This window comes from Haliaeetus leucocephalus, unplaced genomic scaffold, assembly GCF_000737465.1.
Source record: "Haliaeetus leucocephalus isolate CR32 unplaced genomic scaffold, Haliaeetus_leucocephalus-4.0 Scaffold317, whole genome shotgun sequence".
NCBI lineage: Eukaryota > Metazoa > Chordata > Aves > Accipitriformes > Accipitridae > Haliaeetus > Haliaeetus leucocephalus.
The window spans coordinates 6,287,493-6,315,255 of record NW_010972753.1 but is presented as its reverse complement, the minus strand read 5'-3'; the positions used below and the strand labels follow the sequence as shown (position 1 = coordinate 6,315,255).

General features: G+C 36.1%; 1 protein-coding gene across 1 annotated transcript in view; it reads left to right on the top strand.

Moving 5' to 3' along the window:
* The window catches only part of DMD (dystrophin), a 1,006,632-nt gene that overhangs the window by 154,414 nt on the left and 824,455 nt on the right, over positions 1-27,763 (top strand). The window contains exons 7-8 of the mRNA XM_010571327.1: positions 10,483-10,664; positions 11,654-11,776. Of these exons, the coding sequence (XP_010569629.1) occupies positions 10,483-10,664; positions 11,654-11,776 (305 nt within the window). The remainder of the gene's footprint in view (positions 1-10,482; positions 10,665-11,653; positions 11,777-27,763) is intronic.

Genomic DNA, 27,763 nt, shown 5'->3' with positions numbered 1-27,763 from the left:
AACAAGTTCTCATATTTATTCGTATTGTAACTCCAGTATTCATTCACATCCTGAAATGCTCTTGACACTTCACATATGGTTCATTGGCATACAGTCAAGGAGAACTCTCCATTCTAAACCTTTACAGATTCTGTTGAAGCAATTATTTCCCTATTTTCTCCTTCCTACACCTTCTTCTCCAGATGACAGGTGTTCTGTTTGCTAACTAGTTTGCAGGAGACTGAAACAATTTTTTTTTCCTCCTTTTTTCTTTTAATACCTTAAATACAGAAAGCACGTGGTAAGATAGCCTACAGAACACAAAGGTAGAACTATACTAATTACACCTTTTCACTAAGAAAATTATGAAGTGGACAGCAAGAGGAGAGATGAGAATAAAATGTGTAATCGTTCACCTCAAAACAGATTACCGCATCACAGAAGCTGTTGCTAGGAGTTATATTCACTAGTATCTCTCCTGAATGTATTTAACAACTTGATCATGAAGTGAAGGGAGGGTAGGATAGTAGACCTTACTATGCCCCAAGCAGAACAGCATCCCAGTATGTGGTCTAATAAACTCAGCATGGCCCTAATTCAGGATCTGCTGGTGATAAAATTTACATTTGCAAAATAATTTTTTCCAGACTGTCTTGATGACAGCACACCAGAAATGCAAATAGAAACCTTTTTTCACACAAAACATGAGCAGATGTTTGCAGCTGAAAAAGTATTAAATGCCTTTGAGTATGGGCTTTAGATGTTCTGACTGTCCAGTGTGAACAGTTCTTTTCCCTCAGATAATTACATTTAACGTTTTTCTTCTTAAATTACAAATCAGTTAGGTTTAAATAACTTGCTGGAGGATAGAATGCATACAATGAATAACCATTTGATCAAAACTTGCAGTTTGAAAAACTGCTGGCATGATATATTTTAGACTAGGTTGTCCTCATGGTCAGCCTAAAGAAAAAGATCAGCAAATTAATCTATTTGCTAAATTTTTTGTGAAATAATCGCTCAAAAGCTAGAAATCCTTCCCCTACTGCATGTACAAGAAATTCTTCTAACCTTTTCTTTTAGCATTTTAAAGTAGGAATAATTATGGTTATATGCAAAATCTTATCACTTGGGTTTCCCATTTCAGATGGGGATACCCTATTTCAGATGGGAATGAAAGGAAAGCAGAATCCCTGTACTTCTGCAGATACCAGTGAAGGTTCTGAGGTGCTTCTCTGTTAGATACAGTAGAGTTTTTTCTGTCCTGACAGCATTCCTATTTCCCTTTGCATCCACTGGTCTTTGCTTCTGTATGGGCAATATAGGGCTTATAGAATGAAATCCTGTCTTTTACTAAATAAATACATCAGAGCTGGAAAACAGTCTGCTCCTCAGATCTCAGACAGAAGTAGCAAAACCTTCTTTATTTTATTCATATGCTAATAAAGCAAGGAATGTAATATATACCATTGCAAGATACTTTACAAAAATAGGTTGAAACTGAGTACAGACTCTGAATGCCTTTTTAGCTTTGAGACTCTGATCTCAATTTCATAATTTAATCCCAACTGTAATGTATTGCTTCATTTTGGGAAAATTTACTAGTAAAAGATGAAACGCTTCTAATTCTGTTTCATTTTACACCTAATATCTCAGAAGAATACTATGTGTCCAGTGGCTTTTGACTGCACTTGAAGAACAATTATCTTCTCTTATTAAGTATGGTATCACCCATCCAGTATGTATAATGCTCTCTCTATTGTTTATTCAGAGTTGTCTGTTTAGATTTCTATTGCCCTTTTCATTTTATCTTATATCATATTAATTTTATGATAGATTTTACAATGAGATAAAAGTAATAAATTTATTTCCATAAGAAATTATAAAATCTTTAGTTACTGTAGTTGTCTTTTTTTCCAAGCTATCTTTCAGAATTATTGGCTATAAAACATCTTACATACCAAATAAATTCTCTTAATCAGTCTGATCAAAATTTATAATATATGTAATTATCAAAGCTGAATGTTAATTCATACATTTGAGTTGCCCAATTTATTTTAATTAATTGGCACTGATGTGTTTATGCTCACTGGTTATGCTGGCTTTTGGAACTGGCTAATACTGATGTCCTGGTTTCAGCTGGGATGTAGTTAACTGTCTTCCTAGTAGCTGGTACAGTGCTGTGTTTTGAGTTCAGGATGTGAAGAATGTTGATAACACTGATGTTTGCAGTTGTTGCTCAGTAGTGTTTAGACTACAGTCAAGGATTTTTCAGCTTCTCATGCCCAGCCAGGGCACCTGACCCAAACTGGCCAACAGTGTATTCCATACCATGGGACGTCCCATCCAGTTTAGGAACTGGGAAGTGGGGGCAGGGAATCGGGGCTCGGGGACTGGCTGGGTGTCGGTCGGCGGGTGGTGAGCAATTGCCCTGCGCATCATTTGTACATTTCGATCCTTTTACTACTACTGTTGTCCTTTTATTAGTGTTATCATTATCATTATTAGTTTCTTCTTTTCTGTTCTATTAAATCGTTCTTATCTCAACCCACGAGTTTTACTTCTTTTCCTGATTTTCTCCCCCATCCCACTGGATGGGGGGGGGAGTGAGTGAGCGGCTGCGTGGTGCTTAGTTGCTGGCTGGGGTTAAACCACAACAACTGACTTAACTCTTCAAGTTCTTCCATTATATTTCACAATACTTGCAACCACAGAATCAGCAAAGCATATATTGTGCAGCAGGTAAACAAGTCATGGTTGGAGCTAAACTTCTTAAGACAATTTTTTACTTTTTGTGTGTGTACAGCTAGTCCCAGTATGCAAAATCTTCATGATACTGCAGTAACTGATAATATGGACTCAGCTGGAATCAATACCATCTAGCTTTTGGAGAATACCTACAGAGTGGTTTATGAAACTTTACAATAGAAATACTTTTTCAGTCTGAATATCATTGCCATAGTTTCCATGCTGAATGAAATATACCTTTACAGACATCGATAGGAGAGAAATGAGTAAAAACTTTTCTAGGCTGAATACTTATAAAAGTAAAATAGAAAACGTACAATATTTTGAAACATTGGCCCTTTTGCTAATATCTCAAATATTTTTAGCAAAATTACTCTTTGGGTGCCTGCTAATATTACTGTTTTGGTACGCTATTCCTGACTCTAGATACCAGTCATCATAACTCTCATCTTTCTTTATTTTCAGGACTCTTCAGTAGGACCTAGGTGGTAGGGTGTATTTTAGTTTTCTTTTCACCCTTCCTCCCCCCTGAATTTGCATTTGAGGGCTTTGAATAACTGAACTGCAGCTTTCAGCAATGTATATTAGTGTTGTGAGAAAAGTAAATGCTGCCTTTTATTTGTTATTTCAGCAAATTCATGAGCCATGCTCACTCCTGCTCATTGACAAAAATAGTAATATACAACACATGATAAAAATGTTAACATATGCACCCCCGCATTTTTAAACCAGTGTTTTATTCCATTGCCATTTTGACTTAATTTCTTTCTCTCTCTATCCTTGCTGCTAAGAACATGCTTATGCTAGATATAGCTTAGGGTGCAAAGGTTGGGTGTTATTGAATAAATGTTTAACACTATAAGGAAACTGAAGAAAAATAAGGATCACCTTTACTGTTCAGCATAGGTGTTAAATCTGATTTTGCAGCTTTCAAAACCAGAGATAGTGTCAGGTTCACTCAACTAGGACAGTGCTTGCATATTAGTCCAAGACTCCTTCACACTCATGCAGCAAATCAGAACAGACATTCAGACAGATTAAAGGTATTCTCTGCCACTGAATTTTTTAATACCAGGTACACTTGAATCCCATAGCACTTTAATCCCACAAATCCTGACCTGTCTTCGTAATTCTGAAAGGCAAACAGAAATGTGGTAATCTCCTGAAGAGATTTTCTTCATGCTGCTGTTGTGACCTCATTCAATACAGCCTACAAAGCATGGCTGTGGTCAGCATTTTGAAGGTATTCTGTAGGCCTTAACCGTAAGGTTTAAACCACTTACTTTCTTAAGGAAAAGTCTATTGAAAAATTAATGGCATTTTTTTCTGGGAGTTTCATACTAGTTTTAGGTGAGTGGTTATTCATATCTACAGAAAGGAAAAAAAAAAAAAAAAACAACAGTGCCACTATCTGTGCGTAGGTCACCACTCGGCTGTCCTTCAGGTTTCCACTCTCACTTCAATTATCTGTATGTATTTTGTGCCTTCTGCTAACAGTTCATTTTGTAAAATGTGAATTTTATTCTGCAAAACAATAGACTGTGATCACCATGCTTATTTGTGTAGGCCACTGAACAGCCTTCCAAGAATTTTGACTTTTGCTTAGTCCTGCTCCAAATAATACTTTGATAGCTTGTCTATATCACTGGCAAGAAGTGGAGCCATTCAGTTGCCTTTTTTAAAAAAAAAAAAATATATTGTGTAAGATTGTAGGCTAAATGAGTTATTTACCTCTCCACTAAGAGGACTTTAATTCACCCTTAGTACCAGCAGGGAATGGAACATGCTAAATTCCATGATAGTCTTCCGATTTAGATTTTGACTGTCTTTTCCCCAGGAGACTGTAGACCCATAGATTTCTGTTTAATTAAATATCTTCCCCTCAGCTTGCAAGTGCACTAAGGAATTCATTTCGGGAAAAGGACAGCAGTTGTCTGCTCTTTAACTTTGTTAAAGAATTGTCAATTTAAATTTCCACATTTCAATATTTACATTATACAGTATTTCATAAATTAATCTATTTTTGTCTGTCTGCAAGTCTACCACTATTCCTTGAGATTACTCATAAAGATTTCTTTCATTTGGAATTTAACATGCAATCTACTAATGGAGTACAAAAACAGGGTAGAAAATAATTACAAGTTTAAAAACCAAGCAAAAAAAAAAAGTCAATAATTGCAGAGCAGACACTGCAGCTACTGGCTGGCCTTTGAGAGACTGCACAGTTTTTATTGCTTTGAGGTCTTGGTGGCAGCAGTGAGTGTCAGTTGAGTAAACCATTACCACTGTGTTGTTCCTGCTGTTACCATTACCATCAGTATAGTCTGAATCTAAACATGGATTGCTGAACAATATTGTTTTGGGACCAAGTGCTAGCTGAGGGAGAAGTTTTTTATACATTTAAGAAAAACAGCTTATATTCTTTGCCTGATAATCTTTCTTGTTTCTTGGTGTTCAAATAAGAACAAACTATATTTAGTCTCATGCTTTCATAATCAGGAAATTAAGAAGTTACCAGTGACAGCAAATCTAAGATAGGGCTCGTGGTTCTGTTGTAACTTAATGTCTGCAAATACACGTGTTAGTAAGTGACCAAAAATATGCATTTGGAGTACAAATTACCAAATTACCCCCCCCCCTTTCCTTCTTTTTTTTTTTTTTTTTTCCCCCTTAGTTTTGGTGGTAATGTTTTGAAGATCTCTTTACCCATGCTGGGCCAACTCTAAGGCATCCATCTGGGAATGAAATCTTCCTTGTTTTTCGTGCTATTTAAGATCAAGCAGTTACGTTTTTACTAGTACAGTCTTACACACTTTCATACAGTTTCAACTGCAGTTTTAGCTTCACCCAAATCAAAACGTGATCAAAATACATGACTTAGGTTTTATGGAAGCTCACTCAAAGTGTTGGTGTGCCTGTCGGATGGATCATCACAGGCATTTGAATGTGTTTTTAAAAGTTAACCCTTGTTCTTGAGGCTAGAAGGTAAAATAAATAAAAATAACATGCAAGTTGTCTTTGTACATGTATAAATACTTCTGCTTTGCCCTCATCTTGGATACTGCAGTTGAGGTTGGTGCCACAGTGGGAGATGCTGTACAAACATTGAAATCCCTCCTGTAATGAGTTTACATTGTAGAAACTAATCTTTTATGTATCAGTTAGATTCTGTCTTACCTCAGTCTGAGAGCTTCTGCAGTTAGCTTATCTGCTGTGCATCTTTTAAGTCCTTTCTAAACAGATGCATTTGGAGATAGCAGTAGGACTGTTTTTATAAATTCTAATAAATGTTAATGTTGTGTTAGTATCATTAATAACCCTTAAAGTGAAAAATATCTTTGACAGAAGAAAAAACAACAGCCTCCATTTATTGGGGGAGGGGGAGGAAGCTGGGTAGTCTCTGAAAATTCAAATCAAATTTGAGAATCTCCTTCGGTGTTATGGAAGGGAAGGCAATGGGTTTTTTTAATACAGTTTTTATAATCTCATGTGGGACAGCAGTGACTAATATTAAAATATTGGGATTTTTTATTATTACTGTCATCGTGGAAGCCAACAGTATTAGGTGATGTATAGGATTTAAAAGTTACCGTTTTCTGTGTTTTCTACTTTGTGATTATCTGAAAATCCTACCTCCTCCTTCTGAGAAGAAAAGATTTCTTGTATTTTTAGGGCTCAAGTCTTATCTTGCTTCTCAGCGCTGTATAGGGAAAAAAGTATGTTTCAGAATTTGTCTCTCAATGTAAAGAAACCATATCAGCAATTTATGTACAGTAATATAATCTTTCTGGCAATGAGGCAGGCATTTAAGCTTTCTTCTTTCAAAGTTACTTTGCTACTAGTTTGATATAAAGAGTGAGTGGAATCAGCACAAATAGTGTCAGAACTGTTATTTGGTCAAAGCTTTGAGAAAAAAAATGTTAATAAATTGGAATGACTATACTATAAGTAGACATGTATTTGAAAATTGGAAGCAGCATTTGCGTGAATGCTTGTAATTTGCACTCTGCGTGTGGCTGTATATACATAATGTAACACTCTGTAACAAAATGCTAGATTTTGTTCTTGCTGGTAGACCTGTACAGTACTTTTTAATATGGAGCTTATTTGGGTGTTTTATATCATCCTCACTTTCACTCATCTCTTAAAAATGCTTCTTTCCACCAGAACTGGGAATGTTAGCAGGGAATTGCTCGTTGACAGAACATATGGATGCAAGAACAAACCACTCGTGAACTGCAAAGCTTATGAAAATTGGCTGTGGGATCACTTTTTGAAGAGTTTGACTTATTATTATTATTATTATTTATTTACTCTTTTGGCACTGCATCCTACAGGAAAGAGTTGGTTTCAGAACACTTCAGGTTTTTGTAGTCACCCATCCTCAACAATCAATCAAACTTGTAGTTATGTTCATCAGAAAATGAAGAATATTTGGTAATAAAAATCAAGTTGTAGTGTACTTTCAGGCAAATTGCTTCCTGAATTAAACCTGTAATAACCATTTAAAGGCAGTAGCACTTAAACAGGGGTGGATGGTGTTTATTTCATGGTTTTAATGTTCTGTGGTGAAACCAGATTCTTGCTGCTCTTTGGGGACTAGTTACCAAGTACCTGTGTCTCTAGATGAAAAGGATGTTATCATACATTCAAATTCATGGTTGAATTCTAGCTCTTATGGTGCCTGCTTAGTATCAGTTTTTTTCAGCCTGTGTATTAGAAGAAGTGTTTTGTTTTATTTCTCTTTCTCAATTTGACTGGAGACCTCCCCTGGAGAGCCTAATCTCTCTAAATGGTCAGAGTGTGTGAATATTTTTTTCAGGGGAAGCATGTAAAGTCAGGGCCTTGTTCTGTATCCTACAAAGGAGTTTTGTTTCTTCCACTATAGAAGATGCTTAAAGAAACCACATGTCTTAATAAGTAAGCCCACGGATCACAAGATGTATCAAAAACTAGTTCTGTGAATGATATGCTTCATGTGACATATTTCAGTTTGAGTACAAGAAAGTCACTGTTTTCTTCTGAAAAATATTAATCTGCCAGCATAAAGTTTTCTACAGTAGAAAATTCCTCTCAATAGCTGGAAAATTCATGCTGGAAACTTTTCTGATACTTTTGTATAACTGTATCTTGTTAAAGAGCCAGAATGGTTTTCAGAGCTCTCCAAAGTCTTTCAGATTCTTGATTGATGAACATGTTGATAATATAACTTGTACTAATCATATAAAGCTTCCCATTTTAAACTCTCTTTTGACTTGTAGTCTAATTTGTTTTTACTCTTATTTATTCTTTCCAATGCTATCCTGGATGGTCATTGTCAAGAAAATGGATGAAAATATTCAGAAAGCATTGCTTCTGAGCTGAATTTGGAGAAGATACCTTGTTTTTGAAAAAAATTCCTGGATAGTTCCTTGCTTTGTTTTTACTTATTCTCTCAAACCCAATATCTGAAAAATGGCATAGTCTACATATGTTGATTTAATTTTCTTAAACATCTTCTGTATTTTCCAAGAGTTGGCGATTAGTTTTTAGAAGGTGTAGGTTGGCTTGACAGATATTTTGCCCACAGAAATGAAAGCAGACATATTTCCAAGGAATTAGTGAACTTTCCTGCAAGCAAGTGCTTAGGTTTAAATTTATTCACTGCCTAACTACTAGGACTTCAAATATCTATCAGTCTTAACAGGTGGTAAAGACAATATATTAGACTAGGTTTCAAAAAGCAAAAATTATGAAGGCAAGTCATAGGACAGGATAGCAGAAGTCATTCCTGCTCTGATAATTCAAGAGCCTGCAAAAAAAGAATTTTGAGAGACGGATTGATATTCCAGGCTTTGCAACAATGGTTGCTTAGCTATTTGTTGTGATTATATAATTAAATCTTTTCCTGTTTGCCGGTGGATTCTGACAGCTGCATATGTACATGTTATTTGTCAGATAGAATGGGTAAACAATTTTTGGCGTGTATATTGTTTGCAAGGTACTTGCTTTTATTTATTGTGTGAGATTTTTGTGTAGATAAATTATAAGGTATTTGCCTATTTGATTACCAGAACATTTTGAAAAGGAAAATAATGTACAAAAAAATGGAAAAATCACAGCTGGCAATAATGTATGTTCTTTGAGTGTGTATTCTTGCTTGTATAAGGGCATGGATATTCTTGTAAAAATCAATTACTAGTGGACACTGAGTATAACAAAATGGTGTTAAAATATTAACGAGAAGACAAGAAGATGGTGATAGCAAAATACTTCCTGGACTGAATTCTATCACAGAAGTGAAGCCTGTGGAGACCAAGGGCTGTAGTGTGACTTGATTTGGAAAAGTCATGTTTGTTTGTTGTTTTGATTTTTTTGCCTTTTTGTTTGTTGGTGTTTGGGGTTTTTGTGGTTTTTTTTTTAAATTAGCATATCCTGCATACTGTGGCCACAGAGACAATAAATCTTATGGGGGTGGGGATGTTGGAGGGAATGCGCCATTCTTCCAGCCCGTTCTAAGTAGAACCAAACCTTTAGCTCTCTTTCATAATGTATCAAGTAAAGGTATGGAGATAGGTCAGAAAGCCAAACGAAAAATATTGATAGCACATCTTTTCTTAATTTCCAAATATATGTGAAGTTTTTAACATAAGGTGCCTTCTCTCATGGATTCTGCATCGTAGGAAGAGAGAATGAGATGCCACCCTGTAGCATTATTGAGTCTGCCAGAATATATTAATTGATTGCTTTTTCTTTTTGCTTTTTTTTTTTTTTTTTTAAATCTGAAATACTGGTATCTTAGCTAAGCCAGGATTGATCTAGGACAGTAAAAACTCATAGCTCTTGGCTTTCTGCCAGCGGTCATGTTAAAACACTTACGGAATTAATGATAAATTTCTTGTATAACAGTCTTTTTACATCTTGATTCTCTAGACTGAGTGTAGGAGGTAAATGTCAATGGCAAATAACAAAGTAAGTACTTCAAAGAGCTGCCACATGCCTTACATTTTTACAAATTGTTATTGACTTGAAACGTTGAGTCAGATAAACCACTTTTTGTGCTGATGTATATCATGGTTATGTGCAAAAACTGAAATTGTCTTTCTGTTCATGCAAAGTTTCTTGTACTTATTGCTGAAGTCCATAGAGATTTTACAGGGGTTTTTTTAAGAGTTGTTCTATTATGTATTTCAATGTCTGTGAATACCGTGTTCCTTAGATGTTCCACAGACTTTATGAAGAATATAAGACTACGTAGAATATAAAAGCTATGTAGCTATATTAGAAGTAGTTGTTTTGTATGAACCCATTTGCTAGAAAAACTTGTAAACCTTTTTTTTTCCTGCACCATTGTCGCTTCCAGTGATTAAATGATGTGAAGAGAACGTACAAGGCATGACTTTGAAAATGAGCTTGTCCTTATTTTTTTTAACTGCAGTACTTATACAGCACAGGAAAATACACCTTTTCCTATGTCTAGTCTTGCTTAATGAGGATCGCAGTGTCAAACTGTATACTATGTGCATTTTGACTAAAGAAATATAGACAGAAAGTTCATGTTGAATGAGTTAAGTTACCTGTATAAATTTCGGATCCTCATTGCTATGCAGGTTTAGTCTGTAGTTTTGGAACTGATTGTAAGGTTCTAATTAGTCTCTAGAGAACTCAAATGGACAATAGCTTGCTCATTAGTGTATCAACTTGCCATGAAGTTGATTGGCTATTTCTCATGTCTAATGTGGAAATGGAAATGATGCATGTTAATTTGCCTTCCAGACGTTGCAACTGCCTGTCCAGATAAGAAGTCCATCTTGATGTACGTGACTTCTCTCTTCCAAGTTCTGCCCCAACAAGTCACCATGGAAGCCATCAGGGAGGTGGAGATGTTGCCACGACACACAAGGGTCACTAGAGAAGAGCGCATACAAGTACATCATCAAGAGCGTTTTTCACAAGAAGTGAGTTGTTTCACTTTTCTGCTTTAATTTTGCTGCTCTAAAGTGGTTGTTTCTCTTACCTACCCCATAAGTTTGAATGTTAGATGGCCAATAGAAGGCCAAAAACCTGGGCATAATGGACAAAGTCTCTTCACCGCAGGCAAGTCAAATGTACTTGTCTGCATAAACTGTACTTTTGTACTGCTTTTCATCTTGCACTGGGCCGTTTTAAAAGTAACTATTCAGCAAATAAGTGCTTTGCACTTCTCTTTTACAGCACTGGGTATTTTGATTGTGGAAGGGCACCACAAGGAAGAACACAAACTGAGGGAGGGTTTACATTTAAACACAGACATGTAGAAACTTTTTTACCTTTTTTAGAGAATAGCAGTTGACATTCACCCATATTCATGATACATTTTCAATTTTTTTAGCATTTTATTTATACTGACTTGTATTTTAAAATCATCTGTTCTCAGCTCATGGATGGCCTCTCAAAAGCTCATGTAATACTTGGAATTAATTTGCTCTGCCAGTTATGTTTTTGACTGAAATCATCAGACAGTCTCTGCTGAAGTATTTAGTAGATTTTAGTCCTATTGTACTTGTCTGAATTTGATCTGTATCTTGCTTTTGGGATGCTCAGTCTCTTTTAGAGTACTGAGCAGATGAGTATTGGCTCTGTTGGTTCAGGATGTACTTACAAGATCACTTGGTTTTTGAACCTTTGCTTGTAAATTATAAAGAACCTTCACTTTACATTGGTATTCCGCAGGTATTGAATCCTGACAGTTTGTCGCTTTTGGAAAGGATGTCAGATTAAATGAGAGCTTTCCTTAATCCTATCCCAATTTTAACTGCTGAATACCAACACTCATTGAAAAATATAACTGGTGATGACCTTCCTACTTCTTTTTCTTCACTTTACTCTTAAAATCATTACTTTACTTCTATAATCTATGCTCCTATCCATATGTCTGTTCTTTCCACCTCTAATTTCTTCTTTGTAGATCACAGTCAGTGTACCCCAGGGACCTTCACCTTCTCCTAAGCCACGGTTTAAAAGTTACGCATATACACAAGCTGTGTATGTCACATCCCCTGACCAAAAAAGGAGGCAGGTTCCTCCACAGGTCTGTCAATATTGTCATTTGTTTTAAAAACTGTTTTATTAAGCTTGTGCTTGGAGTGAAGGAGTTTGTGCATTTTGCTTATACCTGATCTTGATGACCTACTTTTTCTGGGTGTTTTTTTAGCGTCTGTTGAGTGGTTACTTTCTACTGTGTATTTGAGCATGGCTGGCATTAGTTGTTATGCTGATTGTTAGGGATGAACAGCATTTGAACACTGCTGGTTCAGACTTATGAATGGCTTCCTTTGTTAAGTCATTTTTAAAAATAGTACATATATTGCCTTAAAAGAGTATTAGAAGAACAAACCAAACATAAGCTGTACTTGGCATCTAATTACTATATTTCTGTCTCAGGTTTTATTATAGAAAACCAAGGACCATTGGTTTTCTCTTGCTTTTTGTAACCCTCATATCTATTAAAGAAAACAGTAAGTGATGACATTTCTCAGAAGGTTACTGTAGTTGGAAAGAAGAGAAAGGAAACATTAAATTTAATATTCTTTATATGACCTGGATTATTAGATTACAACTGCTGGTCATTTTATCACAAATGGCACCATGCCAACGTTCAGGTTAAGGTTTTGTGTTTGGTTTTTTTTGACTTTTAAATAGCTGTGGCAGTTTTATTAAACTTGTTTCAAGCAGTTCTTATAATGAGCATTTCAGTAGTCGGATTTTTATAACTTCAGACAAGTGTGAGAACCAAAGGTCATATTGTGTAATGCAATGTGCTTTCCTTTGGGGGAAAAGAGATCTTGCATGTATCTGGCACTACAGTATGAGTTTGCTTGTGGAGACTTAATTCTGTCTAACCTCTAAAAAGTTATTGTAAAATTACACTTCAATTCAACACTGTGTTTCCGAATCTAGTCTTCAAGTGACAGGTATTCTACTGAATAATGACTTCTTTTAAATACTCCAGTAAAGAAATCCTGTGCACATAAGCATGAGCCCTGCTACGTTATGCTAACATCAAATGTATTGCAGTGATGATTAATACAAGGTGTTTAAAACTGGTAAAATTGATTTGTTCTACTCAGATACTGTACGGATAATTGAGAAGGATGAAGAGTCATGATATAGCTTTCTTTTCTTGACCTACTTTTATTGTGATTGATTGTGGGTTTTGTCAACACCCCCACCATCAAGTGTAATGTACAAGCTGATGTAATTGAAATAATTTCTACAAAATGTAGTTATTAAAATGTACTAAGAAAATATAATTCTATTATTCAGTCCTCATCTCGCATTCCAATTTTCAGAATTCTGAATTTGAACTCTTCCTGAATTCAGAAGCTTTGTCTATTACACCTATGGAATAACTACTACTATAATATTATAATTGTGCCAATATGGCAGAATCTGAAGACCTAACCAGAATTGGGCCCTATTGTACTAGAGCCACAACAAATACTAACAAATGAAAAGCCTAAGTGAAAATCACCAGACAAAGTCTCATTATAATCAAGATGAACTTGAATTGCGATTAGTACCAATTAATATGCCAATTCAATATATGCAATTCTTAATCAGTGGTAATGATTTTTTTGCCTCTGGCCATGTATTTCTTGAAGAACAGCCTTGATCTAACTATTAAAATAAATCTATGATCCTGGTAAAATAGTGGTTGATAATTTTTTTCTAGATATCTGAAGCTGATATACCTTAATAACCCTATCTGTTTTAATTAAATCAAAGAAATATTATTTCCTTCTCAATTTTTAGTAGCCTTCCAATTTTCTGCCGGCTTTATTATGATTTTTGGATACCATTACTGGTATTACAACTGCCTGTAGGATTTTCAGTTAAATCTGCTTCTCTAGGGGACTGCATTAAAGAAATCAAGATGAAGTCAACTTTTTTTTTTCTTGCATTTTTTAAAATTTAGGAAACTCTCTCATTTCCATGCAGTTATCAAAGAAAACATGCAGTAGATTTAATTTACTGCACTCTGCCAGTTTCAATGGTATCTTAGATGCTGTCATTGAGAAGCAAGATTTTCACTAAGTATGTTGGTCTTCTGCTGAAATGTATGAGCCATTTTTTCTTTTCACATCTCTGCAAACTTTCATCTTACAGGACTTGAATATTATTATTTCCCCAAGATAATCAAAGAAGATAAGTAGCAACTATCAACAAAGTCTTTTACGTGCTTCTCTCTAGAAGTTCTAGCTGTTAAGATTGGTCTTAAATGTCATAGTGTTTAATCTGGTGATATTTTTAAAGTTCTTCATTTGGAAGAATGGTCCAGTAGATTTTTGTAGTCCAAGCACGAGCTGACTGGAACTCAGAAGAAAAATAAATTAAACAAGACCTCTTTCCAAAGATCTTTAATTTATCCTGCAAATTTGACCATATATGCCATACATTTACTGCATATGTCAGTTGTCGGAAATGAGCTATGATTCTCTGAGCTCCGTATTGGCAAGAAGGAATAACGTTTCCTCTTACACCATCATCTGTCAAAGTCCTTTCCCTTCTATCTTCTACCCTGTCTATTCTTTTATGTCACATTTCACTTTCCTCATCTTTACACTTTCTAATACCTTCACAACCTATGTGTCTTTAAATACACCCTTCCTTTCTGAATTCTTATTCTGTTTGTCACTCAGAATTATACTTGCAAGACAGAGTATTTTTAGTTGGACAAACTTTGGCCAGACAAGTTTTGCTTTGCTTAACTGTGACACGTCTCAGATTCAAAGAAAATCATTGTTCTGCCAAACTGTTCCCTTGGTGCTTTCTTGTTGTTTAGTCTGTGCTTGACCACTTCTGGTTGAAGCAGTTGAAGCCTTATTAAATGCTATTGCTAACATGAATAGCAGTTGTTCTGCTAACGCTCAGGAAAAGTTTTCCTCCCTTACCTTGTTTACTTAGAAAATGTTCATAAACTCATGCAGATATTAAGACAGGAATCCACTTCTCAAACCTGAATCCTTGAATTCCCTGTATTCACATTAAAAAAGGCCCAAGAGAAAATATTTATGTTGACAAGTTTCAGATGGCAGTTACTGCTCAGCAATTACAGAAGGCTTGCCTGACTTTGCAGCTCTATTTTCTCTTGTATGCAGTCTCTATAATGAAACAGTCTGTCTAGCTTCACTTAAAAAAGGGATCCTCAAGTTAATTTTCTGAGACATTTCAAAATCCCCATTTAAAATTACCCTTTCGCTTCTGTTTTGTATTTATAAAAGCCTTGGCGTTTGTTATATTGCTTCATCTCATTGAACATCTGACCAAGAAGAATGTTAGGTTTACTTTCTACTTTTTTCTAAAACTATTTTATCAGAGCAGTTTCTAATATTGATCCCAGGCAAAACTCCTATCTCACTGCCTTCATTTTTACTTGTTACCTACTACCAGAATTCTACAGGACATAAAATATACTGTCTTAAATAGGTTCAAGAAAAAAAAATTGTAAACCACTGAAGTACATGGAAAAGAAACTTATTATAATATAGAATCATGGAATCATAGAATTATTTCGGTTGGAAGAGACTTTTAAGGTCATCAAGTCCAATGGCAAACCTAACACTACGAAGTCCACCACTAAACCATGTCCCTAAGGACCACATCTACACATCTTTTAAATATCTCCAGGGATGGTGACTCAACCACTTCCCTGGGCAGCCTGTTCCAATGCTTGACAACCCTTTTGGTGAAGAGATTTTTTCCTAATGTCCGATCTAAACCTCCCCTGGTGCAACTTGAGACCATTTCCTCTCATCCTGTCACTTACTACCTGGGAAAAGAGGCCAACCCCCACCTCTCTACAGCTTCCTTTCAGGTAGTTGTAGAGAGCGATAAGGTCTCCCCTCAGCCTCCTTTTCTCCAGGCTGAACAACCCCGGTTCCCTCAGCCGCTCCTCATAAGTTTTGTGCTAGGCCCTTCACCAGCTTTGTTGTCCTTTTTTGGACTAATCCCCTCAGTGTCTTTCCTGTGGTGAGGGGCCCAAAACTGAACACAGGACTCGAGGTGCAGCCTCACCAGTGCCCAGTACAGGGGGACGATCACCTCCCTGCTCCGGCTGGCCACACTAGTTCTGATGCAGACCGGGATGCTGTTGGCCTTTTTGGCCACCTGGGCACACTGCTGGCTCATATTCAGCTGGCTGTTGACCAACACCCCCAGATCCTTTTCTGCCGGGCAGCTTTCCAGCTACTCTTCCCCAAGCCTGTAGCACTGCATGGGGTTGTTGTGACCCAAGTGCAGAACCTGGCATTCAGCCTTGTTGAACCTCATACAGTTGGCCTCGGCCCATCGATCCAGCCTTTCCAGATCCCTCTGTAGAGCCTTCCTACCCTCCAGCAGATCAACCCTCCTGCCCAGCTTGGTGTCATCTGCAAACTTACTGGGGGTGTACTCGATCCCCTACTGAAGGTGCGCTTGATCCTGTATTGGAAAAACAGTGCTGAAAATTGAAAGCATTTAAAAAATTGGGATCAACTAAGTCTATGTATGTTTTGAGACTGGTATTTTTGTTAATAAGCTTTTGGCAAGCCTGTCTAAAAGGCCAAATGTGAGTCTGACTGCCTTAAATTATCTTTTATGCAAAATCAAGCCCATTGTATCGATATCATTGTAGATTTTTATTCTTTTGACAGGAGTTATGTTTTCTTTGTTCTACATTATATTATATGAAATATGGAATTTGTGTGCAAGATTACTCTTAGCATTTAAACTGACAAGCTTTATTAGATTTGAATTAAAATCTTTTGGGATGCAGTAGTGGCTAATGAGGACAGTATTCCCTGGCAGTTAATCATTTGGTTTGGGACTTAAGAATTGGAGGCTTCCTCTCAGGCCTCGACCTAGTCATTGGTTCATGGGAAGCTCCTGGCCCTCCAGTCATTACTCCTGTTTTACAGAAGTATTGTAGCGCATTTTTTCTCATGTTCTCCGTTTTGTGATATGGATTTTACAGTTGCTGTACTGGACTTTCTCCATCAGTTCATAACTGTAGTAACTAACTTTGAAGGTCACTAGAAACTCATTGTAAAATTATCACAGACCACAATCCTTCTGGCAGCTTTGCCCTTGAGATTTCTGGTTTTCTAGACACTTAATTTGCCACACTCTTGGTCTTCCGCCAGCAAGTTAACTTCTTTAAAAGTGCTGCGAGATCTCCATTCTGGGACCCTTTGGGGTTCACCTATGCCACAGGTTTTAGTGGCACAGTGGCACAGAATTATCGTATTGCTTTCCTTTGAACTAAACCAGACCTTTCTTTTACTTAGAGTCTGTGATGACATACTGTCCTGTTTACCTTGTGGTAAAGTGCCCTTTGAAGAGGCATCAGAAGACAACTCTCATAGATTAAAGTAGAACCAGATAGAATTTTAATTTCAGCTTCTTGTTAATATTCCTAATGTAAGACACGTGGTACAGAAAATACCACATTGTCAGCATTGGGTGTTGTCCTGGTTTCAGCTGGGATGTAGTTAACTGTCTTCCTAGTAGCTGGTACAGTGCTATGTTTTGAGTTCAGTATGTGAAGAATGTTGATAACACTGATGTTTTCAGTTGTTGCTCAGTAGTGTTTAGACTACAGTCAAGGATTTTTCAGCTTCTCATGCCCAGCCAGGGCACCTGACCCAAACTGGCCAAAGGGGTATTCCATACCATGGGACGTCCCATCTAGTTTAGGAACTGGGAAGTGGAGGGCAGGGAATCGCCGCTCGGGGACTGGCTGGGTGTTGGTCGGCGGGTGGTGAGCGATTGCCCTGCGCATCATTTGTACATTTCAATCCTTTTATTACTACTGTTGTCATTTTATTAGTGTTATCATTATCATTATTAGTCTCTTCTTTTCTGTTCTATTAAATCGTTCTTATCTCAACCCACGAGTTTTACTTCTTTTCCTGATTTTCTCCCCCATCCCACTGGATGGGGGGGAGTGAGTGAGCGGCTGCGTGGTGCTTAGTTGCTGGCTGGGGTTAAACCACGACAGGTGTTCATATTGGATTTATGGAATAATTTAAAGAAAAAGTCAGGAAACTTCAGAAAATACTTGCTGATTTATCTGCACATTTAGTCACAAGATCTTGATGGATATAATTTGGGCAACAAGTATAACCATAGTCCCAGCTGTTAGCCTAGATGTTCTCTTTTAAATAGAAAATTTTTCCATTTAGAAAGCTAGAAATGGTTTCTGCAGAGCTAAGTAAGATCCCTAAGATTCAGACTAACAGTAATAAAATAGCAAAATCCATCACCAGAAGTCAGAACAAAGAGATGCAGAGATGGAAAAGTGAAGCTAAGAGCAAGTCTTCTGGACTTCTTAGGGAGCTCTCCTGAGTGCCATGTCTTGAAGGAACAGTTTGCAAAATGGTGAAGCAAACAGTTTCAAGCATGTTTATATATTTTATATTTTCAGTAACAGTCTGGCAAATTGCTGGCTGCTTCTCCAAGCCTGAAGGGTTGTCAAGATGATAATTCAGCTTCCTGTCACTGCTTCATTTATAGACGCCAGCAGCAGTTCTAACTCATTTTTGTGATTTCTTTGGTTGGAATGTTTATTGTAGACTCTTTTCAAGTGTTTTTGCAGTCAACAATGCTAATACTTTCATGGGTGAGACAGCGTAAGCGAGAACCCATAGTAGATCTGGATCCTGGTATTTAAGAACCCAATGAGATCGGAACTTTTACTCTGCTTGGTTATCTCGCACACTCACTCACTTGGTTCCCCCCAGAACTAAGCTCATGAGGTCTCAGCTTCCCTTCCCAGCAGAGAGGTTCCTGCTGGTCCAGGAAGATCAGGCAGAAGGTTGCGTCAGTTTGTGCTGTGCCACTGCTTGCATTTACAGATGTTTGGCATCGCCAACCAAGATCCCCAGGCATTCCCTGCTACTTGTCTCTGCATATCCCTCTGGTGAGCAGTGATAGGACACAAGGAAATGGTGTATGAATATGCATCAGGGGAAGTTCGGATTGGACATTAGGAAAAGGTTCTTCGTGGAGAGGGTGATCAGTCACTGGAACAAACTCCCCAGGGAAGTAGTCAGGGCACCAAGCCTGTCAAGAGTTCAAGGAGCATCTGGATTATGTTTTTAGTCATATGGCTTAGTTTTAGGTAGTCCTGTGAGGAGCAGGGAGTTGGACTCGATCCTTATGGGTCCCTTACAACTTGAGATATTCTGTGATTCTATGATTCTCTAATCTACAGCATCTTCTCCTACTTCCAGGATCTCTCTTCTAGTCAGCATCTTCTCCACCTTATTTCCAAACCCCATTCTCTTCCCTGACACCAATTCTTCTTTTCAGGATGCTTCTTTTCATCATCAGCTCTTCTTTCCATAACCCTAAGACCCCAGTTTTCCTAGTACAGAAGCACAACTCATGATCAGCCTCCTAATTGGTGCTTCTGTCTCACGCCTCTTCATTAAGTGGAACATGCTGCTTTTTGTCTAGACCATTTGTTACCGGAATTTACAACCAGTCCCTCCTGGTTGCAGCTAGCAAGTAGCAGGAATCTGTCTCAGAGCTCAGAAGTGCAATTTCAGACATTCAGCTGCCTCTGCTCCACACACCCATGCACGGTTATCTGCTGCCTGTCTGTGTGCCTGTTCACATACCTGTTTGCATTCACTAATTAAGCTGGTTTTTCACCTCCAACAGGTGATGACACTTCTTTAGAGTTTGACACAAAAAGCAATTACTTACTGACTTTTCCATCTCTTTTTAACTTTCCCTTTTAATCGACCTTAAAAATCATATGAGAATCTTTTTTTTATGTAAGACTTTTTCAACTATGATTTCTTACTTAAAATAGCTATAAAGTTTGTTTAAAAATAGGAACACTAGAAATGCAGTGTGGTGTGTCCCATGTGAATTATTAGACTGTTCCTTGCTGACTAATACAAAAGGATAATATGTTATTCAGAAAGTAAAAAATCCTAGGTAAAATATATCTTTATCTGCTGTATATTCAGATTTAATGTAATAAATCTGAGTAAACTGATAATCTAATAATCATATGAGTTTACCTATAGGTGGTTGGCAATATCAAAGAAGACAGCCATTTTGTAATAGGTCAACTTGATTGGAATTACTTTTAAAGTTGGGGTTTTTTAACTGTTAGAAACATGGAAAAGTCATACAGGTAATTCCCTGATTACATTATTAGTGAATGTATTTCTGAACAGAAAACTGTACGTACTTTCAATAACATACTTTTTAAAATAAATAAAACCCTGATTTTTTTTTTCTTATAGGTTATTTTTTAGAAGCTTTTAACTAGTTTCAGTGTTGTTTTAAGTTTCATCTGGATTTTGCTGAAAAGCAACAATATGTTAACTAACAGATTTGAATCCCCCTCCTAGCCTCTAGAGTTTAGGCAGTACTGCAGAATTGCTTATATCAGCAGTGGATTTGAAGCAAGGGAAAGGCTAGATGAAATGTAGGAGACGATGTTAATGAAAATCCTTACTGCTAGATAGACTGGTGTTCATTTTTCTGAATCTCAGGACTGAAACTGAAGGAACTTGAGGATTCCTACAACTCCAGAAGTCTTTATGCATCCCCATTTCAAACCCTTAAGAAAGGTCTTTCACTTTATGCACATATGGAAAGAGAATTTAGTCCGAGACGGAGAAAGCAAGTAATTGACTCTTTATCTGCTATCTTAGGTATTCATGCAATAAATTGATGGTGTGCTATTGTCTAACTCTTCTGATGCAGGAAACTCCTGGCAGTATCTAAATCAAGGCTATCTGCATCTGCAGGTGAACCTTAATCATTATGATTTGCTTGTTCCTTTTCATTATACACAGCCACAGGAGCCCTGCAGTGGACTGAGATGCAAGATGCCTGTTCATTTCCTCACTTTGGCTCCTGGGCATTGGAATTTCAAAATTCTAAGGCTGATGAAGAAAAAAAAAAAAAAAAAGTAGCAATAGTACTTCCTTTCTTACTTTCTCTGTCTTTTCTAAATATAATTTTGTCAAAGATGAGACTACCATTTCCTCTTAGATTGATACTGTATCAATCTTTTGTGGGAATGCTGGGTCCTATTTAAATACAAATAGTCAAATAGCAAGGAGACTGTCAAACATTTTAATACTTAGCCTATGCATTCAGTGATTTTTGAAAGATGTACTGAGCATGGATTTCAACTCCATATATAGGACTACTGCATTTACTTGAGCATTCACCTTTGTTATTTCATCTGATTTAAAAGATGGGTCCGTGCTTTGCAGTCTTTCATTATACCTGGTTAAACCTTTGAAATGCAAAAAAACCCCCTCAGATCAACAGGAGAGTTTACCACACAAAAGCAGTTTAAAGTATTTGTCCAGAGATAAAATTATAGCATCATTCTGCATAATTATTAGATTGTTACTAGTCTCTGTATATCAGGTAAACTTCTCAGTATGATAAAATTTTGTTTCATAATTTTGGATAGCATTACTTTATTTTAAAACTTATTTTATTAACACTTTTTCTTCCTAATTAATTTAACTAGATTTGACATTAATAAAATAAAAAGACAGCAAAGATAAGATTGTGTACTTCATATGTTAGTCTAAGCATATTTTTGTGCCTCCAGCTGAGAATTATCAATAACACCAGAAAAAAAAAACCAACCTAACCCAAAGAAATACTGCAATGCTGATGCAGCAGCAGCAGCACATTTTGTTCACGTGCTCAGGAATAGGAGAGAAAGTTTGCTCCAGAGTCTCCTCTTTCTCAATGGCTTTGCTGGCCCTCATCACCAAGAGAAGCTTCCTTGACCGCAGTAGCTTCATCTCAGCTTTTTCAGCCTGATTTTCTGCAGAATGTCAGGAGACATTTATTTTAACATATAATAGCTTTCAGAGGATTACCTGAAGTGTTGCTGAAATGTATGTGAATATGATGAAAACAATAAGGATTGTATTTTCTACTTTGAACTACTTCTGGTGGGTGTTAATTGCACTACTTTTGTATAATTTAACTAATTTTCCTATCCCGTGTTACACCATCACACGGTTGAATTTTATTTTGCTAAAGTAAAACTAAGGAGCATTTTTAAATAAAATAGCTTCAAAAAACAGGTACAAGATATGCATTGTGCCCTTGAAATGGCCGTGCCCAAGCATAGCTGTAACTTTGAGGAATTAGCTTCATGTTTTACTCTATTAGAAAATGGTAGGATTTCTGTGGATAAAACCATCATGCCCTCAGGTACATATAACTCTCTTCATAGTAAAATCTCAAATAATTTTGGTGCACAGCAAATGGTTCTGTGTTTAAAATGCAACAGTTGGATATTGAGAAGTGAATGAACAGAGTGAAGTGCCCACTCCCACAGAGAATCAATGGGAGGTTCTGTTTTCTGATTGTCCTTTTACCCAAATCCTTACACTGTGAGAAAGGGGATAACCATTTTTTTTCCCCTGTATTTATATCAATAGTATTAGAGCTGCATGTTTTCAGGGTCTGTAGGAAATGCTGTGGATTGTTTGGTAGTTCACATTTGTATGGCAGGCAGGTCTGCGTGTTTACCTGAAGTAGTGACCTTTGAAAAGGCCAGATTGCTTATCTCTACTGATCATTAAAGTGCTGGTTTCTTTCTTCGCCCCAGTGATTTTGATGCAATAGAAACTCTGTATTGTAATGTTTGTGTAGAAGACTCTCCCTCTAAGATACTGCAACATGCACTTTGTGGTTTTGGTGTGCATGTACAGACTTCAAATACAAGTGTACAAAGGATGATATTTATAGATTTTCCACCTTCATTCTGAACAGCAAAGGCATTTGTCTCCGTACGTACAATAATCTTAAAGAATTTTGCCATATAGTTTTCTGGGATTTAAAAGTGTTCTAAGAAATATCATTAATATGGATGTGTTAGCCTGAGGTGATCAGTGAGCTAAGCAGAGAAGTAGGAAGAGATAATACCTTTTAAAAGAACAATACATTTACTGGGGGAACAAACACTTTTTTAGATGTTCAAACCTTCTTCAGAAATTCCAGTCCTGAAAGCACTATAAAACATAGTAAAAACGAGAACTTCAAAAATAGGAAAATTGTGTGGAACACTATGGTGTTTGGAATTTATCCACACTCTTCCTACAGAAAGCATTTGTTTTATTAGAACTTAGTTTAGTTGTAGCAAAGAAATAATGCATATATATTGATGGAGTAAAACATTCTTCAAAATGCAAAAGGAATTTTTAGTTGTCTCATAGTGATGTCATTAGAGCAGAAATGGTGGTTTAAATAAACTGGATGATGTAGTGAGGCATCAAACTTTAAAAAAAAATATATTCTTTAAGAGGGTAGCAAATGGAATTTTGCTTATGATGTTAAAAGATCAAAGTTATTAATAGAAAAGCGTAGCACTCTTTTATAGAATGAGTTCTGCAAAGTGTTGTGCAAGTCATTTGGAAAATATATTAAAATAAAGTACGTTTACCTCCCAAGCATGAATAAGACATAAGAATAAAGATCATATTTTGTGTGTCATTGTTCAAGAGAATGTTTTAACTTTAAAGCATGGCTCCCATTAATGTAAGTGGAATTGGCACGTGTATTTAGAGGAAGTCTAAACCACAGAAAGCGTAGACAGGTGAAATTCAATGTGCAAGTTTCTTGTTTGATATTTTATATAGGCAGACTTCCAGGCTTTTATTTTTCTACCTTCTTTATTTCTACTATGATTTTTCACATTTGTTTCTCTCTGATATTTAGCATCCTAGCTAAGGTAGCAATATATGTAGCTTCTACCAAAACTGCATTTTCATCTTCATTTGAACAAAATGGCAATTGACTTATGTACTGTTGGTCCAGTACATTACATCAGCTTCTGAGTTGCCATTTCTTATGTATTAGGGTTGATATTTCTTCAGTCTAGAAGAGTATAAAATAAGTTTTCCCACCTTTCTTTTTGAGAGAAGGTCTTATGTCAGTTTGAAATATTTTTCTTGTGCTTTGTTCAGTGGCAAACATATCTCAATTTCAGTTATCTTTTTGCACAAATAAAGCACATCTAATACTGATTTGTCTTCATTTTGTATTCTGATCCTTTGCTTCTGGACTATTAACAAAGGAATTCCAAAAATTAAAAAAAAAAAAAAAAAAAATCTTGCATATCACCAATTGTGTCAGGGGCATCACATACAGAGGGCAGTAGCTTCAGATGCAAGTCAAAGACTATCAGTAAGACAAGGGGAGGATGAGATGGAACAAGAAATTGACTGTCTGTTATGGGATTAATAGCAGAGGTGGCATGTTTGTTGTGTGCGTGCTATGCTTCTACGTAGTTTGTGCTGAGATGTTATTCTATTCAGTATAACCTGTTGGTTATTTATTTCATATGCTTAACATTCCATGCACTTAATAAGTGAACTTCATTGTTGAGGTGTTATACATGTAAGCAGAGAGTAACATTTTCATTATTAATTTTAACTTTTTACTTTTTACATTATCTAAGGAAGAGAGCTTGTTTTTTTCCCTCTTGTATAATAGCCCCTTCACTACAGAGTGAGCGTGTTGAGTTTCTTTGCATAAAACCTGGCTAACTTAAAACATGTTTGGTTTGTGGTTTTTTGTTTGGTTGGTTTCAGTCTTCATTGTAACGTTTCCCTAGGATGATCATTTAATACAGTTAGTAGCATTCTGCTAATTTAGATTATCCTTTCTCAAGGCCAGGAAGGGAACTAGGAGATGGGTCTAGATTGATAGTACATTGCCAGAACTCAGAAAGGGAATTGCTGTTGGTTTCTTGGATGTCTTTTTGCTCTGGAGACCTCAGTTGCTACCTTTCTCTTTGAGTCAGTAGCAATTGATCAGCCCACTCCAGAAGCAATTGTTGTCATTTGATAGCCATTCAGTAGTCATTACTCAATCGGGTGATGGTTTTAGTTTTTCTCTAGAAAAAAGCTACATGTATTACAAATGTATAAACTTGTCTGCTTTTTCAACAGTTCCTTTAAGTTTTCATTGCTACTGTTTTCATTATGCAACTGTTCTGTTGATGCATTAAGACTTAGGCTATCGATGCCTAACTTCTTGTCACCCTTAAAGTGGATGGATTCTTTGCTATTCTGGATACAAACAGTTGCTGGATGTATGCTTTAAAAAAAAAAACCTTTCAATTTTTTAAAGTGTACTAGAGTTTTTATCTCATGTAGTGCCAGTGAACTGAAGGACAAAATATTTTTTGCAATTTCAGAGCAGAAATGCACTAGAGTTAAAGAGACTCTTAAGTATAAAGGCTACACTTTGAAGTGTTTGCAGGCTTTGCGTTTTTGTTGCGATTAATTTATCCTCTTCATTTTTTGTCCTTTGACTCCAATGGTATAGTGTTGGTGACCTAATGCAATTAACTTGTACGAGTGAACCAATATAACGTGTGAGCTTTGGGCTCCTTCATACAGGACTAGTGGTCCATCTACCATGATTTGCTGGACTGAACAGTTCTGCTGACTGAACTATTTGAAGAATTTTTTAGGTGCTGTTATTGTATGCAACTCCATTTCCTGGGAAATTGTACAAAGAAGTTTTGGTAGTGGTACATCATATCAACAAGAACTGTTTAGTCTCAATTATCTGAAGTAAGAGGCACACATTTTTTAATTCAACTTAAAATATTTTCTCATTTCACTGCTATAAAAGCTTGAAAGCAGAAGTAGAACACAACATTTTCATAGAAAAGAACTGTCTCTTAAAGCAAAAGTGATTTAAGAGACGTGCCAGACTATGTATCAAGAGGCAGAAGAATATATCATAATTTCTTCAAAGTATTTTTCAGTTGATAGTGCAATTCGCAAACACTGAAGTGATTATTTGTCTTAGTCTTAGGGTGAAGGCTTTAAGCTAAGAAAACCCAGTCCAGTGTAAAAGAGTAATTATAAACAGTTCGTTTTGGTTTTTAAACAAAAAAAATGAATTCTTCAATTTTATATATTTTTCACTGCAAGCATTTCATAACAAAGAGATTGATATTAATTATATGCATAAAAAATAAGCAAGTGGAAATGTGTGCTATTTGTGGAAACCATTAGGGGAAATGCAATCTTCCTGTACTCAGTTTGCTAGGAGTAACTTGTTGAGTTTGAATTTGACAGTATGATCAAGAAATAGAGATTCTACAACAACGTGTCCATTCTAAAAGGTACTGAGGTGTGATAACAATAACTAACTACGTGGTTAAATAGACTTTCCCACCGGAATTACACTTGCAAATATTGTGAGGAATAAGAAATTAATTCCACTGCACAATGTATGTTGTATGTTACTCCAGCCCTTTATGTCATTCTGCAATTTTCAGTATGATTACCTTTTTAAAAACGTTCTCTAATCTACTTATAATTATCCATTCCTTTTCAGAACACAATTTCTTTCCAATACCTGTGATCTTAAAAATTAGCTTTGTTATTTCTCTGACCTCATTTATTCCTACTCATGTTCTTAATCACAATGCTCTTGTATCTTCTCTGTGTCACCATGTCAATGCTTTCTCTGATATGCCACGCTGTGTTTTGCTACTTCTAGTCTTTTCCTGGCTCTCCTGTCTCCAGTCTCAAAATCATTCCCTGCTGCATTGATGGCTTTTAAACTAAGTTTTAACAACTCATTCATGTTCAGCCTCCTGATTTTCCTAATTTTAACTTCTCTTTTCACTTTTCAGCCTTGTTTCTAGCTTTGTTTCCGTTCTGTGAACATGTACAATGGCTACTGCAATGGATATGTGATTTAATACCTACAGTTTATAGTCATGTGTTATGACATTTTATTAAATATGAGTGCATTTCTATATGATATGGGGAAGTATAATATTGCTTGGCAAAATTTTACCTGTAAAGCACCAGTAATTCTCTTCTGTCCCTTGAGGGATGTCAGGCAAAAGTATCTGATAAAATTTGTATGGATACTGTTTGAACAATCTGATATTCATTTGAAGAACTAAAATAGGTAATTTAGTTCTAGGAGAATGTAACTAAAAAAAAAATCTCAACAGGTCTGCAATTCCAGAATTAAGAAATTGCTTTTTGCTAGATTTCAAGTGGAAAGGGGAAAAGTGGAAGATTAAAAGGAATTGTTGAGGAAGAAAGAAGAAATGTAGGGAATATGGCTACAAAACAGTACATTTAGAATGTATTTTTTAAACTGACAATTTTTGAATTATTAGTGTCTGTTAAAGAATGTAGCAGCTACACAAGCTACACATCAGTTGTACATTGTCTCTATAATGAGAATTTAAAACCCTGTAACTCACCGTTCTTGAAGTATGCTTTCATGCCCACCTCATTAGTAATAGTATCCGAGTAGTGATTTTAATTAAGCTAATTCCCTCTTAATAGAACCTGAAGGTAAATTTGGGTCACATCACCATGAATGACCTTACTGCAGTTACTTTTTTGCCTAATAAACATGTTTTGTATTCGAGCCAGTTAACTGAGGTATAATTTAATATGACACTGCAAACATAAATGTAAGAGAGAATAATGGTCTTTGGAATATATTTGTATGTAGCTATTTTAGGTTGCCTTTTTTTATCATCTCAAAATAACAAAAGGGCGTAGTTTGTATCTGCAAAATAAATAATAGGATTTTATTAATTCATTATATTTGCTACAGATATATATATATAAAAAAACTAGAAACATGTTATCCCTGAAATAGCAATCATGGGTTAATATTTCTCTTGTAGGTCAAAAGCATTTTTCACGCCAAAAATTTCAAAATAACATATATATTATGCAATATATAACATAAGCAAATATATATAGCTTAAAAAAAAAATTACCTACAAAACATGTTATTTGAAGGCTTCCCAAATTGCTTGTTACCCTAAAATGTTAGGTTTTACATGTGAATTCACAATGCAATGTTTTATTCCACAGTTCCTAACTTAAGTGACAGTGACAGTATTCTGTTTCAGTTACAAAAAGATGCAGTTATTTTTGTTGAAGATAATTTCTTTTATTTATTTTTAAATTTCCTATTCACATTTTCCTTTATTCTGGGGGGGGGGGGGGGGCCGAGTGAAGATAATATTTGG